This window comes from Bos javanicus, chromosome 28 (genome assembly GCF_032452875.1).
Source record: "Bos javanicus breed banteng chromosome 28, ARS-OSU_banteng_1.0, whole genome shotgun sequence".
Classification (NCBI taxonomy): domain Eukaryota; kingdom Metazoa; phylum Chordata; class Mammalia; order Artiodactyla; family Bovidae; genus Bos; species Bos javanicus.
Window position 1 is genome coordinate 25,449,450 of NC_083895.1, and position 18,057 is coordinate 25,467,506.

The window sequence follows — 18,057 nt, forward strand, 5'->3', positions numbered from 1 at the left end:
CCAACAAATCCAGAGTTAAAACATAGGAAATATTGGGTCATGGGACTAGGAATTATCTGGCATTTATTCTTTCATAACCACTTATGGCTATAATATTTATTAGCATCTGTTTTCACATATGGCTGTTGTTGTTGCTCAGTTGCTAAGTCCTGTCCAACTCTTCTGCAACACCATAGACTGTAGTCCACCAGATTCCTCTGTCCGTGGGATTTCCCAGGCAGGAATACTGGAGTGACTTTGCCATTTCCTTCTCCAGGTAATCTTCCTGACTCAGGGACTGAACACATATTGCTTGCACTGGCAGGTGGATTCTTTACCACTGGGCCATCAGGAAAGCCCTCCTTCATGGATCACAGCATTGTCATAGTGAGGGGGCTTGCATAACTCAATGAATCTATGAACCAAGCAATGCAAGGCCACCAAGATGAGCAGGTCATAGTGAAGAACTCTGACAAAATGTGGTCCACTGGAGAAGGAAATGGCAACCCACTCTTGTATTCTTGCCTGGAGAACCACATGGACAGCATGAAAAGTCAAAAAGATACGATGCGGGAAGAAGTGACCCCCAGGTCCAAAGGTGATTAATATGCTACTGGGGAAGAGCAGAGGGCAATTACTAATGGCTCCAGTAAGAATGAAGAAGCTAGGCCAAAGTGGGAACAACACTCAGCTGTGGATGTGTTTGGTAGTGAAAGTAAAATTTGAGGCTCTAAAGAACAATATTGCATAGGAATCTGGAATGTTAGGTCCGTGGATCAAGATCATTTGGATGTAGTTAAGCAGGAGATGGCAAGATTGAACACTGACACCTTAAGAATCAGGGAACTAAAATGGATAAAAATGGGAGAATTTAATTCACATGACCATTTTATCTACTACTGTGGGCGAGAATCCCTTAGAAGAAATGAAGTAGCCCTCACAGTCAACAAAAGAGTCCAAAATACAGTACTTGACTGCAATCTGAAAAACAACAGAATAATGTCAGTTTGTTTTCAAGGCAAACAATTCGGCATCACAGTAATCCAAGTCTATACTCCAATCACTGATGCCAAAGAAGCTAAAGTTGACCTGTTCTCAGAAGACCTTTAGCACCTTCTATAACTAAAACCAAAAAAAAAGATGTCCTTTTCATATATAGGGGATTGGAATGCAAAAGTAGGAAGTCAAGAGATAACCAAAAAAAAACAGGCAAGTTTGGCCTTGGAGTACAAAATGAGGCAGGGCAAAGAGTTTAGTCAAGAGAACACACTGGTGACAGCAATCACACTCTTCCAGAAACACAGCAATGACTATACACATGGACATCAACAAATGGTTAATACCAAAATAACATTAATTGTGTTTTTTTGTAGCCAAAGATGGAGAAGCTCTATACAGCCAGTAAAAACAAGAACTGGAGCTGACTGTGGCTCTGATCACAGCTCCTTATTGCAAATTTCAGGCTTAAATTGAAGAAAGTAGGGAAAACCATTAGGCCATCCAGATATGACCAAAATAAAATTCTTTATGATTATATTAATATAGTGGAGGTGATGAATAGACTCAAGGCATTAGATCTGATAGGCAGAGTGCCTGAAGAACTATGGACTGAGATATATAACATAATACAGGAGGCAGTGACTGAAACCATCTCCAAAAAAAGAAATGCAAGAATAAGAGAAAGTGGTTGTCTTAGGAGGCTTTACAAATAGCTGGGGAAAGTAGAGAAGTGAAAGGCGGGGAGAATAGGAAAGATACACCAAGCTGAATGCAGAGTTACAGAGAGTAGCAAAGAGAGATAAGAAGGCCTTCCTAAATGAACAGTGCAAAGAGGTAGAGGAAAACAATAAAATGGGAAAGACTAGAGATCTCTTCAAGAAAATTGGAGATATCAAAGGAACATTTCATGCAAGGATGGGCCCAATAAAGGACAGAAATGGTATGGACCTAACAGAAGCAAAAGATATTAAGAAGAGGTGGCAAGAATACACAGAAGAACCATACAGAAAAGTTCTTAATAACCACAATGGTGTGGTCACTCACCTAGAGTCATGCATCCTAGAATGTGAAGTTAGGTGGGCCTTAGGAAGCATTACTATGAACAAAGCTCATGGAGGTGATGGAATTCCAGTTGAGCTATTTCAAATCCTAAGAGATGATGCTGTGAAAGTGCTGCACTCAATATGTCAGCAAATTTGGAAAACTCAGCAGTGGCCGCAGGACTGGAAAAGGTCAGTTTTCATTTCAATCCCAAAGAAGGGCAATGCCAAAGAACATTCACACTACTGTACAATTGTGGTCATTTCATATACTATCAAAGTTATACTCAAAATCTTTCAAGTTAGGCTTCAACAGTATGTGAACCAAGAACTTCCAGATGTATTAGAGTTTAGAAGAGGCAGAGGAACCAGAGATCAAATGGCAAACATCTGTTGGATCATGGAGAAAGCAAGACACTTCCAGAAAAACATCAGCTTCTGCTTCATTGGCCATGCTAAAGCCTTTGACTGTGTGGATCACAACAAGCTGTGGAAAATTCTCAAAGACATAGAAGTACCAGACTACCTTACCTGCCTCCTTTATGCAGGTCAAGAAGTAACAATTAGAACCAAACATGGAACAATGGACTGATTTAAAATTGGGAAAGGAGTAGTCAAGGCTATATATGGTCACTTTGCTTGTTCAAATTACATGCAGAGTACATCATGGAAAATGCCAGGCTCAATGAATCACAATATGGAATCAAGATTGCTGGGAGAAATATCAACAACCTCAGATATTCAGATGATACCAACTCTAATGGCAGAAAGTGAAGAGGAACTAAAGAGCCTCTTGATGAGGGTGAAAAAGAAGAGTGGAAAAAGTTGACTTGAAACTCACCATTCAAAAAACTAAGATCATGGCATCTGGTCCCATCACTTCATGGCAAATAGAAGAGGGAAAAGTGGAAGCAGTGACATATTTTACCTTCTTGGGCTCCAAAATCACTGCAGACAGTGACTGCCGCCATGAAATTAAAAGACACCTCTCCTTGGAAAAAAAGCAATGACAAACCTAGACAGCATATTAAAAAGCAGAGACATCACTTTGCTGACAAATGTCCATATAGTCCGACCTATGGTTTTTCCAGTAGCCTTGTATGGATGTGAAAGTTGGACAATTAAGAAAGCTATCACCAAAGAACTGATGCTTTCAAATTATGGTCCTGGAGAAGACTCTTGAGAGTCCCTTGGACTGCAAAGAGATCAAACCAGTCAATCCTAAAGGACATCAATCCTGAATATTCATTGGAAGGACTGATGCTGAAGCTGAAACTCCAAAACTTTGACCACCTGATGCGAAGAACTGACTCTCTGGGAAAGACTGTGATGCTGGGGAAGACTGAAGGCAAAAGAAGTGGTCAGCAGAGGATGATATGGTTAGATAGTATCACAGATTCAACGAACATGAATTTGAGCAAGCTCCAGGAAACACCAGAAGACAGAGGAGCCTCACGTCATGCAGTCCATGGGGTCACAAAGCGTTAGACCCGACTTAGCTGAAGTGAACAACAACAAATATTCACATATTAAAATATGAATCTCAAAAATATCAGAGATTTGTTTAAGGTGTCCAGGAAACCATCAGTCAAGTAACAAAAAATGTTGTTCAAATATCTCACCTATAAATCTGGTAGACAGTGGCTGGGGATGAGAACTAATCCCTTTCCTGAAAAGCTACTTAATAACAAAAAAGGTGCCAAATTGACTTTTTGTACTAATAAACTATCAAAAGAAAAGGAATATGAAAGTATAAATGAAAGGGTTAAGACAAACTCTTCCCTTTTAACCCTACTTTAGGGTTAAAATAAACATTAGTAAGTATAATAGTCCCTCAGTCATGTCCAATTCTTTGCTACCCTATGGACTGTAGCCTTCCAGGCTCCTCTGTTCATGGGATTCTCCAGGCAAGAATACTGGAGTGGGTTGCCATTCCCTTCTCCAGAGAGTAAGTAAGAGAATAATGCAAAAAAAAAAAAAAAAAAAGATTTAGCTTAGCAATTAGAGAAAATTATTTTGATACGAAGGTCAATCAGCAAGGCATTTGCTTAACAAAGTTACAGTAGTCACCAAGCACCTTTATGAACATGCATATATATTTATGAACAGAAGAGCCAGGGTCCTATTTAAAGTGAGAGGAAAAGAAGAGACTCCAAAGTGTTCTTTGCAACCTTTTCATCTCGACACTATTAAGGACGGTCAAACTAAATAAATTAAGAAAGTGATAAAGGCTAAAAAAAATTGTCCTTCTACTAACTCATGGCTAAATGGTTTTGTCTAGCAAAATAAAGCAAATGACATATCTTTTGCCTTTTTATCTACTAGTTTAAATATATTCTTTACTGTTATTAAATAAATACATTTATACATTTTCATAATGCATTGCTACAGACAACACAGACTACCTGGAAACATGTACTGTTTACCTTGGATCAAGAGGAGCTGGCAAAAGGAGTTTTCATTCATAATTAGGACAAATTTCCACATGCCTTAAGCTTCAAGGTTTTTCTCTCTCAAATAATTTATATTCACAGATTTATTTTCTGTATTATCTTTATAATTATGTTATTATGTATTTATTTACATACGTATATAGGGCATAACAACTTAAATGGTCAAAAGCCTAGAAATTTTCTAGCCATTTCCTTATCAATAAGCCTTCTTCTGTTTTTCAGTCTCCCACTGGCTTTAAAACTAACTTCTGGCTTCATTCTTGTGAAGTATGTATTAGTTTTACAACCTAATCAAGTCAACTTCTGAATGGTGATATTAAGAAATGAGAGGACAGGTGTGCTCAGATTGATGCTGGGTTCAGAAAATGGAATTATAAGTGAGAACAATGCCAAGGTAAACTAAGTCATCTTTTACTTACAGCTGACACGTGCTGCAAGAGACACATGACATCAATCATATCTGCGAGGACAAGGAGTCTGGTAACTGCAGCCAACAAGGCACGGGCAGCCTGAACCACAGCTTCCCTTTTCGGGAGATAGCAGGGGTCATCTGCAAATCTCTCAGCAGATACTTTCAGAGCTTCACCTGAAACACACAACCCCAGATATATTATATTTTAAGCTTCACTTATGCCCGTTGCAACATTTATCATCCAACCTAATTCCAAGTACATTCCATGACTAAGCATAATATTAAAATACTGTCACTTGACACTAGAACATTGTCTCTTAAGAAAGAATGCACTTTCAAATTGATATTTGTTTTTGATAAATGTTCTGGAGTTTAAGAATCATGGTACCATTTTTCTGCATGAAAATTGTGTTCAATTGACTAGCAACATCTAATAAAATTGCTGTCAACTTCTGCATTTGCTGAATCTCATTTTCTGTGAAAGGTTTCATTACTAAGACTTCAATCGGAAATAATTTTGTTTATAAAAATAAGATAAATCTTCACTGAGTTACTTTCCAACTCAATGGATGTTAGAAAAGAACTAGCCTTTAAGATAGTAAGACAGCAGTTCTCTGATAAAAGTTTAACATAGGTAGATTTATTCTAAATTGTCAACATACTAAATAAACTATATCCTAAACTTAGTCACGGAAATAATATTTCACAGTACTTGTTAGAGAAATATACTCACTATTTTTAAGGTTTCTTCATTTAAAATATGTTCTTTATAAAAGTAACATGTATCAATTTATTTTAAGAAGTTCACAGTTCAGAAAGGTACAAAATGAAAAGTTCCTCTTTACTCCACTCCATTAACATAATTGCTAAAGACAGCACATTCACTATTTTTTAAATTTTTTAAATTTAAACATTTTTATTATGAAAACGATATGACTTGCTACTTTTAAATAATTCACCATACTAAAGAATATAGAGTGAATTTTTTGTTTGTTTCCATAAAAATCCTCAAAATAACCATTAAGTTCTTATATCTATCCAGAAATTTTTCTATGAATGTATGTTTTATGTGTGGGCATATATATACATATATACACAATATATTTTATTAGTATATTCAGTCATATACATTCATATTATTTAAAAGATTTATATCATAGGAAAACATAAATATTATATGTTATAAAGGAAACATATAGAAGATATAGATTCAGATTCTTTTCATAAATAGTATTATACTATAGACTTCCCTGTAGCTCAGTCAGTAGAAAATCTGCCTGCAATGCAGGAGACCCAGGTTCAGTCCCTGGGTCAGGAAGGTCCCCTAGAGAAGGAAATAGCAACTTGCTCCAGTACTCTTGCCTGGGGAATTCCCATGGACAGAGGAGCCTGGCAGGCTACCATGGCGTTGTGAGTTGGACACAACTTTGTGACTAAACCACCACCACCATTATACTATAAAAACTTTCTACATTTTTTTCACTTATCAATTTATTTTCTTTACATATTGGGATACAGATGATCAAGAGGCAACAGAGCACAAAACTTAACAATGTGGGCACAAGTCACTTAGCTCATTTTTTTCCACTATAAGTGGTTTTTGTTCAGTCACTCAGACACGTCCAACTCTTTGCAACCCCATGGACAGTAGCAAGTCAGGCTTCCCTGTCCTTCACTACTTCCCAGAGTTTGCTCAAACTCACATCCATTGAATCAGTGATGCCATCCAACAATCTCATCCTCTGCCACCTGCTTCTCCTCCTGCCCTCAATTTTCCCAGCATCAGGGTCATTTTCCAATGAGTCAGCTCTTCATATCAGGTGGCCAAAGTACTGGAGTTTCAGCTTCAGCATCAGTCCATCCAGTGAATATTCAGGACTGATTTCCTTTAGGATTGACTGGTTTGATCTCCAGGGACTCTCAGGAATCTTCCCCAGCAACACACTTCAAAAACCTCAATTCTTAGGCACTCAGCCTCCTTAATAGTCCAACTCTCACATCCATACGTGACCCCTGGAAAACCAGAGCTTTGACTAGACGGACTTCTGTCAGCAGAGTGATGTCTCTGCTTTTTAATACGCTGTCTAGGTTTGTCATAGCTTTCCTTCCAGGGAGCAAGCATATTTTATTTTCATGGCTGCAGTCACTGTCCACACTGATTTTGGAGCCCAAAAAAACAGAATCTATCACTGTTTCCATTTTTCCCCATCTATTTGCCATGAAGTGATGGGACTGCATGCCATGATCTTAGCTTTTTAATGTTGAGTTTTAAGCCAGGTTTTTCACCCTCCTCTTTAACCTTCATCAAGAGGCTCTTTAGTTCCTCTTCCCTTTTGGACATTAGGGTGCTGTCATCTGAATATCTGAAGTTATTGATATGTCTCCCAGTGATCTTGATTCCAGCTTGTGCTTCATCCAGTCTGGCATTTCACTGCATATAAGTTAAATAAGCAAGGTGACAATATACAGTCTTTACGTACTCCTTTCCCAACTTTGAACCAGTCCGCTGTTCCATAGCCAGTTCTAACTGTTGCTTCTTAACCTGCATACAGGTTTCTCAGGAGGCAGGTACGGTGATCTGGTATTCTCATCTCTTGGAAAACTTTTCACAGTTTGCTGTGATCCACATAGTCAAAGACTTTAGCAGAATCAATGAAGAAGTAGATGTTTTTCTGGAATTCTGTTGTTTTTTCCTATGATCCAACAGATTTTGACAATTAGATCTCTGGTTCCTCTGCCTTTTCTCAATCCAGCTGGTACATCTGGTTCACATACTATTGAAGCCTGGCTTGAAGGATTTTGACCATAACCTTAATAGCATGTGAAATGAGCACAATTATGAGGTTGTTTGAACATTGTTTGGCTTACCTTTCTTTGGGATTATAATGAAAACTGACCTTTTCCAGTTCTATGGCTACTGCTGAGTTTACCAAATTTGGTGGCAGAAAATCAGAGGTACCACGAGAACATTTCATGCAAAGACGGGCACAATGAAGGGCAGAAATGATAAGGACTTAACAGAAGCAGAAGAGATTAAGAAGAGGTGGCAAGAATACACAGAAGAATTGTATAAAAAAGGTCTTATGACCTGGATAACCATGGTGGTCTGGTCACTCACTGTAAATGTAGCTGATAATAGTAAGTACAATTTTTATGAAGATTAAATAAGAGCAGTGTTTGGAACTTACTAAGACTTGATTAGCTGTTTTGTCATTCTTTTTAATGCTTGAATAAAATTACATTTAATTGATATATTATAACTTCTTTTCCAGGTCTTCCATTTTGTTAGTAAGGCTCTTTCCAGTTTTGTTGAGAAATAATTGGCATGTATCACTGTATAAGTTTAAGACATAGAATATGATGGTTTGATTTACATATATCATAAAAAATACTATCAGATTAAGTTCATCTGATAGTAACATTCATCATCTCATATAAATAAAGGAAAAGAAGGAAGAAAAGGGGAAAAATGTTCTTTGTGATGAGAATTCAGGATTTACTCTCTTATCAGTTCTCCTTTATATAATACAGCAGTATTAACAATGTCATAATGTTGTACATTACATCCCTCGTACTCATTTATAATGGTTAATGTGTACCTTTTAACCGTATTTATCTAACTCCCCCTCCCACCACACTCAACCTCTGATAACTACAAGTCTGATCTCTTTTGTTATGAGTTTGGTCTTATTTTTGCCTTTTAGATTTCACAAGTAAGTGAAATCATAAAGTATTTGTCTGCCTTTGTCTGACTTATTTCACTTAGAATAATGCCTTCAGGGTCTACCAATATTGTTTCATATGGTAGGATTTCCTCATTTTTTTGTGGATGAATAATAGTGCATTGTGTATATGCCACATCTTCTTTATCCATTCATTCATCAGTGGACATTTAGGCTGTTTCCATGTCTTGACTATTGTAAATAATGCCTCTAAGAATGTGGGGATACAGATAACTTTTTGATTTCATGTTTTTGTTTGCTTTACATATATTAACAGAAGTGGAATTGCTGAATCACACCATAGTTCTATTTTTCAATTTTTGAGAGTCCTTCATACTGTTTTCCATAGTGGCTGTACCAATTTAAAATCCCACCAATAGTACACAAGGATTCCCTTTTCTCCACACTCACACCATTAAGCTCTTATCAGATGTATGGTTTGCAAATATTTTTCTCCATTCCATAAATTGTCTTTTTACTTTGTTGATGATTTCATTCACTGTAAGAAATTTTTTACTTTGATCTAGTTCCACTTGTTTATTTTTCATTTTGTTTCTTATGCTTCAGGTGTCATATCCAAAAAAATCATTACCAAGGTCCATCACAAGAAGATTTATTCTTATGTTATTTTCCTAGGAATTTAATGGTTTCAGACCTTATTTTAAATATTTAATCCATTTTGAGTTAATTTTTCTGATTGATATAAGATAGGAGCCCAGTTTCATTCTTTTACATATGAAATTCAATTATCCCAGCACTATCTATTGAAGAGAGACATCACTTTGCTGACAAAGGTCCATATAGTCAAAGCTATGATTTTTTCAGTAGTTACGTAGAATGTGAGAGTTGGACCATGAAGAAGGCTGAGCATGGAAGAATTGATGCTTTTCAAGTGTGGTGCTGGAGAAGACTCTTGAGAGTCCCTTGGACTGCAAGGAGATCAAACCAGTCAATCCTAAAAGAAGTCAACCCTGAATATTCATTGGAAGGACTGGTGCTCAAGCTGAACCTCCAAACTTTGGCCACCTGATGCAAAGAGCCAACTCACTGGAAAAGATCCTGATCTGGGGAAAGATTGAGAGCAAGAAGAGAAGGGGATGACAGAAGATGAGATGGTTGGATGGAATCACTGATTCAATGGACATGAATTTGGGCAGACTCAGGGAGATAATGAAGGACAGGAAAGCCTGGCATGCTGCAGTTCATGGGGTTGCAAAGAGTTGGACATGACTTAGCAACTGAACAACAACAACAATTTATTGAAGAGACTGTCTTTTCCCTTTGAGTATTCTCATCTTTCTTCATAAATATTAGTTGACTATAAATGTTTGGGTTATTTCTGGGCTCTTGATTCTCTTCTATGGATCTGTTTGTCTGTCTTTATGTATGAGGCCCCTATTGAACACACAAATTATTTCCAACTTTTTTCTATTCCAAACAATACTACAAAGAATGCCCATAACATGTATCTTTGCATGTATGCACAAATTTAGCTGTAGCATAAATTCTTAAAATTAGAATTGCTGAGTCAAGAGGTAAATGAATTTTAAGTATTGAATACAAAAAATTCTCTAAACACAGCCAATTCACCAACATATGAAAGGGCCTGTCTCATCTACTTTACTTCATGACTCTTTTGTTCCTATTTATTCACAATCTTCAGCATAAAAAAAATGCAATAAATTATTATTGAAAATAACAAGAATAATATTTCTTAATATGGATAAAACCTGTGAAAGGTCTGAGACTGTCTTAATATGTTAATACATTCCATTTGGTTCTCCTTCCTAAGCAATACCATGATAAGTAACAAGATGGCAGAGTATAAGAGTGTGTGCTCATCTTCTCCTGCGAGAACTCCAAAATATGACCATTATATCTACTACTGTGGGCATTATATCTACATTATATCCCTTAGAAGAAATGGAGTAACCAACATAGTCAACAAAAGGGTCCAAAATGCAGTACTTGGATGCAACCTCAAAAACTACAGGATGATCTCTGTTCGTTTCCAAGACAAACCACTCAATATCAAAGTAATACAATTCTTTTTTTTTTTTAATTTAAATTTATTTATTTTAATTGGAGGCTAGTTACTTTACAATACTGTATTGGTTTTGCCATACATCAACATGAATCCGCCACAGGTATACATGTGTTCCCCATCCTGAACCCCCTCCCACCTCCCTCCCTGTACCATCCCTCTGGGTCATCCCAGTGCACCAGCCCCAAGCATCCTGTATCCTGCATCAAACCTGGACTGGCAATTTGTTTCTTATATGATATTATACGTGTTTCAATGCCATTCTTCCAAATCATCCCCCACTCTCCCTCTCCAACAGTAATACAATTCTATGCCCCAAGCAGTAATGCTGAAGAAGCTGAAGCTGAACAGGTCTATGAAGACCTACGAGACTTCTAGCACTAACACCCAAAAAGATGTCCCTTTCCTTTTAGGGGACTGGAATGCAAAAGTAGGAAGTTAAGAGCTACCTGGAGTAACAGGCAAACTAGGCCTTGGAGTACAAAATGAAGCAGGGCAAAGGCTAACTGAGATTTGCCAAGAGAACACACTGGTCATAGCAAACACCCTCTTCCAAAAACACAAGAGAAGACTCTACACGTGGACATCACTAGATGGTCATACCGAAATCAGATTGATCATATTCTTTGCAGCCAAAGATGGAGAAGCTCTATACAGTCAGCAAAAACAAGACCGGAGCTGACTGTGGCTCAGATCATGAACTCCTTATTGCCAAATTCAGACTTAAATTGAAGAAAGTAGGGAAAACCACTAGACCATTCAGGTATGATCTAAATCAAATCCCTTATGATTATATGGTGGAAGTGGCATGTAGATTCAAGGGATGAGATCTGACAGACAGAGTGCCTGAAGAACTATGGATGGAGGTTCATGACATTGTACAGGAGACAGGGAACAAGGCCAGCCCCAAGAAAAAGAAATGCAAAAAGGCAAAATGGTTGTCTGAGGAGGCCTAAGAAATAGCTGAGAAAAGAAGAGAAGCTAAAGGGAAAGGAGAAAAGTAAAGATACAGGCACCTGAATGCAGAGTTCCAAAGAATATCAAGGAGAAATAAGAAAGCCTTCTTCAGTGATCAATGAAAATAAATAGCAGAAAACAATAGAATGGGAAAGACTAGAGATCTCTTCAAGAAAATCAGAGATATCAAGGGAACATTTCATGTAAAGATGGTCTCAATAAAGGACAGAAATGGTATGGACCTAACAGAAGCAGAAGATATTAAAAAGAGGTGGCAAGAATACACAGAAGAACTATATAAAAAAGATCTTCATGACCCAGATAATCAAGATAGCGTGATCACTCACCTAGAGCCAGACATCCTGGAATATAAAGTCAAGTGGGCCTTAGAAAGCATCACTACGAACAAAGCTAGTGGAGGTGATGGAATTCGAGTTGAGCTATTTCAAATTGTAAAAGACGATACTATGAAAGTGCTGCAATCAATACGTCAGCAAATTTGGAAACTCAGCAGTGGCCACAGGACTGGAAAAGGTTAGTTTTCATTCCAACCTCAAAGAAAGGCAATGCCAAAGAACGTTCAAACTACTGCACAATTGCACTCATCTCACACGCTAGCAAACTAATGCTCAAAATTCTTCAAGTCAGGCTTCAACAGTATGTGAACCGTGAACTTCCAGATGTTCAAGCTGGATTTAAAAAAGGCAGAGGAACCAGAGATCAAATTGTCAACATCTGTTGGGTAATTGAAAAAGCAAGAGAGTTCCAGAAAAACATCTACTTCTGCTTTATTGACTATGCCAAAGCTTTTGACTGTGTGGATCACAACAAACTGTGGAAAATTCTTCAAGAGATGGGAATACCAGACCACCTTACCTACCTCCTGAGAAACCTGTATGCAGTTCAATAAGCAACAGTTAGAACTGGGCATGGAACAACAGACTGGTTCCAAATAGGAAAGGAGTACGTCAAGGCTGTATATTGTCACCCTGCTAATTTAACTTAAATGCAGTTACATCATGCAAACTGTTGGACTGGATGAAGCACATGCTGGAATCAAGACTGCCCAGAGAAATATCAATAATCTCAGACACGCAGATGACACCACCCTCATGGCAGAAAGCGAAGAAGAAAGAAAGAGCCTCTTGATGAAAGTGAAAGAGGAGAGTGAAAAAGTTGGCCTAAAGCTCAACATTCAGAAAACTAAGATCATGGCATCTGGTCCCATTACTTCATGGCAAATAGATGGGGAAACAATGGAAACAGTGACAGACTTTAATTTGGGGGGCTCCAAAATCATGGCAAATGGTGACTGCAGCCATGAAATCAAAAGATGCTTGTTCTTCAGAAGAACAGTTATGACCAACCTAGACAGCTTATTAAAAAGCAGAGACATTTACTCCAACAACAAAGGTCCATCTAGTCAAAGCTATGGTTTTTCCAGTGGTCATGTATGGATGTGAGAGGTAGACCATAAAGAAAGCTGAGCACCAAAGAATTGATGCTTTTGAACTGTGGTGTTGGAGAAGACTCTTGAGAGTCCCTTGGACTGCAAGGAAGTCAAGCCAGTCCATCCTAAAGGAAATCAGTCCTGAATATTCACTGGAAGGGCTGATGCTGAAGCTGAATCTCCGATGCTTTGGCCACTGGTTGCGAAGAAGTGACTCATTGGAAAAGATCCTGATGCTGGGAAAGATTGAAGAAAAGAGAAGGAAATGACAGAGGATGAGATGGTTGGATGGCATTACCAACTTGGTGGACATGAGTTTGAGCAAGCTCCAGGAATTGGTGATGGACAGGGAAGCCTGGTGTGCTTCAGTCCATGGGGTTACAAAGAGTCAGACATGACTGAGTGACTGAACTGAACTGAACTGAAGCAACACCAAGTTAGGAACTCAGGCTGTGAAGTCAGACAATTCTGAGATCAAATTCTTATCTGCCACTTCTAGTTCTGAGACTGTGGACTATTAAATATTTTCAGTGTCCTTATCAATAGGAACTGGATTAAAATATTAATTGTCTCACAGTGTTTCTAGGATGTTTAAATGAAATATATTTTATAATATACATTTAACACAGTATCTGAACATGAAAAGTGCTCAACAAATGGTAGCTGTTATTTTCTCAGGAAATTTCTAGTAGAGACAGTAAATTTTTAAACCAGTAAATGGTTTTTTTTTATGTGTTTCTCTGCAAGTCAGAATTGCTAGTAGGAGACTGGAAAATTAAAGTGACCTCTGAAATTAAGAGAGCAAATGAATTCCCACAAAAGAAGATTATCTTTTCTTGTCATGTGTCTGAATTGTAAAGTTATGATAGCCTTTATAGAACATTGTCTTTGACTTCACATACTAAAACTAAATATATATTCAAAAAGAATTATATGTTCTTGACTCTAAAGATGTTAAGATGTTGAACAACTGGCTGAAGAGACATACTCAGAAAAAGGTCATTTAAACATTAAACAATTACAGTCTTTGTCTCTATTAAGGCAATATGAAGACCCAGCCAAGTAGCACTGTTGGGTTATTCCTGGAAAAAAAAAAAAAAGTTACTCCTGAAATACATTAATAAAGATGTAGTAAGTAAACTTTCTTATTACTGGACTTACTACCTTCCCTCCTGTAATACTGCCAATCTTTTCTAGCTGTTTTCAATCCATAGTTCTGCTTTCAACATAAACATTACTTTCTGCAGGAAGCCTTAGCCCCCTATTACTAAAGCAGGTCTTATGGTAGGGTTCTATGCTTCCTATCATAATCCTTATCATCACTTATTGTGTGAGTGCATACTAAGTCATTTCAGTCGTGTCCAACTCTTTGCGACCCTATGGCCTGTAGCCCACCAGGCTTCTCTGTCCATGGGATTCTCCAGGCAAGAATACTGAAGTGGATTGCTGTGCCCTTCTCCAGGGGATCTTCCTGATCCAGGGATTGAACCTGCATCTGTTATATCTTCTGCATTGGTATGTGGGTTCTTCACCACTAGCACCACCTGGGAAGCCCTCACTTATTGCAATAACCTGTATCAAAGCCTGTCTTTTCTTCTGAATCAGAAGACTGTGAGTGTAAGAGGTGTACTGGTCCTGTCATCACAATATTCAGAGTGTAGTATAGCACGTGAGTTTGTGGGCTTCCCAAATGGCTCAGTGGTAAATAATCTCCTTGCCCAATGCAGGAGATGTGGGGTTCAATCCCTGGGTCGGAATCCCCTGGAGAAGGAAATGGCAACCCACTCCAGTATTCTTGCCTGGGAAATCACAAAACAACAACAATAAGGACTCTGTGAGAGTAAGAGAAATACTGGTCCTGGTCACTACAATATTCACAGGGTCTAGAATAGCACTTACTCTCTTGCATAATTCTATACATTGAATGTGTATTGTTGAATGAATACATGAATAAACATTATTCAACTTTCCTTTGACAAGTTTTTGTTGTTATCTATATAACACAGATCCATCATAGGCATCTGAGATCTAGAGCATTTTGCAGCCCAAGTTCATCACTGAGAGTCAACAAACACGGATACAATCTAAGCAGGGCTCAGGTAGCTGCTGTACAAAGTACTAAGAGGCACAGAGGAAAAGGACCTACCTCTGTGTGAGGTGTCAGAGGACATGTAACTAAATACTCTAGGTAAGAGCAGTATGTTCCAGCTATTGACAAAGATAGACAACTTATAGAATTTAGCTCATTCCCAGTCAAACTGACTTGTGTTCAGAGAAAATAGATATTTTCCTAATTAAACATTTAAAAAGTATAACAAATTTCCCTTCTATCTAGAATATTAGCATCTGTGCTTTATAAAGTCTACATGTGAGGAGTCTATTCTTCTGAAATAATTCCCAATCTTTCTTATAACACTTTTACCTTGAAGTTAATTGGAAATTTTACTTTCAAAAAACATAAAAATAAAAAACATTTTTTCCTTCAAGAAATTCCACTCTCTATATAAAAGCAATTTACTAAATGTCATAAAAATATCACAAGAACTAGATTCAGAAAGTTTCCTTTCTACTGGGATCATTTTGTTCCTTTCCTATCAAATATGCTCCTTTTAATCTTCAGAAAAATCCATTATGAAATGCCTGCTTGAATTAATACTAAGGTATAAACTTTAGAAAAATTATATAGGTACATCTTATACCTATACAAATGTAATATAGGAAAACTTCTACATATACAAAAATTTAATAGGAAAGGTTTTCTATGATCCTATGAGTAAACTTCAAAAGGTAAAAAAAGAACACTTCTGGGACAGATAGACACATTACAAATTATTCTTCACTTTATAAAAGATATGTACATGTTTCTTTTAAATATCAAGTTCCTTTACTACATTCAAAAGTTTAACTTCACTTTCTAAAAATGATCATATTGATTATAAATGTGAAAATCAAAGAAAACACCTCCAACTTTTATAATTAACATTATTTGTGACTCAATTAAGGTTTCTAGTTATGCCTTTGGCCACCCTTCCATTTGTGTTTTAATATACCAAACACATATAACATGCACTAGTACATATTAATTGATTCAATACATAATAACATACTCTGGTAAAATGGAGTTCACAGGCTCAAAGTGTGCACTAGGGGTTTGGTTTTATTTGTTTTTCATTGGGAAACAGTCACTTTGCATGTTAAAGCTCCTAAGAGGTAGAAGCTTAAATTTAACTTTGAAGCAGATCAATTGTGGCTGGGGGTGGGGGGAAAGGGGGGGAGAGAAGAGGGGAAAATTACTTCAACAAGGTACTAAACTTACACAGATATTTAAAAATAAGCAAAGATCCTCCTTTAAGATGTTTTAGCCAGTTTGACTGCAAGGAGCAAAAATGCTTATCATAGCAGGGGCTTCCCTAATGGCTTAGACAGTAAAGAAACTGCATGAAATACAGGAGACCTAGTTCAGTTCCCAGGTTGGGAAGATTCCCTGGAGGACAGAATGGCTTCCCACTCCAGTATTCTTACCTGGAGAATCCCATTGACAGAGGAGCCTGGCAGGCTATATATAGTCCATGGGATCACAAAGAGTTGGACACTTTCACTTTCACTATCATAGCAGACGAAAGAGCTGAAAAGCTAGCGTTGTGCGGACTTGGGCTTGGGAGCTACAAGGACATCAGCAGGACCTATGGAATCAGAATATAGCTGCCTATGGTTGCCTTTGTAAGTATATGCATTTTATTTCCCTTGCATTATCTTTAAACTCTCAATAAAGTCTTATTAAAATTTACATTTTAGTTCCAATCAAGGCAGAGAAACAAAGACCAGATTTCCTTCTCACCTAAAAAAACAAAAAATAGACAAAATATATGAAAAATAGTTGTGAAGAGCATTAGGCAATAAAGGATAGAAACGGTAAACAAAATAGGAAGAACCCTTTGATAGCCCTAGCTTAGTGCCTTGAGAGGCTTCCCAGGCCACAGATAGGAAAGGGAAACTAAGAGACTGGAGAATATTCTGAGCAGAAAAGACAAAGCTGAATCTCCAGGGAGATTGTGACCACTAATGTATGTTTATGCAGGAAAGAAGATAGCTACACACAGAGAGAACTCAGAAGATCTTAATTCTTGAACATTCAGCTGGATACTGATCAACACATACATTGGAGGAAACTACCCAAAGCTAGGGAAGTTGCTCAGTCATGTCCAACTCTTTGCAACCCTATGGACTGTAACTCCTTTATCCATGGGATTCTCCAGGCAAGAATACTGGAGTTGGTTGCCGTTTCCTTCTCCAAGGGATCTTCCTGACCCAGAGATCAAACCCAGGCCTCCCTCACTGCAGGAACAAAGAACCATCCAAAAGGATTTTAAGTAATAGTACTTAACACTTACACAGAGCTGGAAATACTGCTTGTTCTCACTTTCAGAATGAAGAATTTCATAACTCATGGAATATTGGATAGAGTACATAGAAGGGTCTTACCTCAATAGTGGGGAAAAATTAGTCCTGGATTGAGCATTGTCCCAGTCCCTCCAACAAGGAAATTCAAAGAGAGTAGAATTTCCACCTTAAAGACCAACAGCAGCCATGCGTTAGAGAATAGCAGCGGCCACATAAAGGCAACAACAGGACAGCGTATTGAAATAACTAAAGTGGAAAGACATAGGCAATCTGCCACCAATCCCTGCACCACTGAGAACAATCAAACTGAGTTGGGAAATATACTGACAGAGTTAATTCCATAAAATTATAAATTTGTCTAAAACATAAAATATGATGGCAGCTAGTCTATAAAACTGATGGAAAAATCTCCTAACATCATACTTGAGATATAGCAGAAGCTCTCTTAAAAGCCCTTCTCTTAACCATCTCTTTAGATGAATCAACTCTTTATTTCCTCTCAGCAACACTAATGATCCCCTTCTTTCCTGCTCAATACCAAAGGAGTATCTCAAGTATATTGAAGACTTCCTGATCCTACTAAATTAAGGCATGCCAAGA

The 18,057-nt window shown here is 37.6% G+C and overlaps 1 protein-coding gene across 3 annotated transcripts in view; it reads right to left on the bottom strand.

Moving 5' to 3' along the window:
• Nucleotides 1-18,057, bottom strand: part of CTNNA3 (catenin alpha 3) — a 1,922,060-nt gene that overhangs the window by 1,774,825 nt on the left and 129,178 nt on the right. For all 3 annotated transcript variants that reach the window (XM_061405110.1, XM_061405112.1, XM_061405111.1), the window contains exon 4: nucleotides 4,891-5,057. In XM_061405110.1, the coding sequence (XP_061261094.1) occupies nucleotides 4,891-5,057 (167 nt within the window). The remainder of the gene's footprint in view (nucleotides 1-4,890; nucleotides 5,058-18,057) is intronic.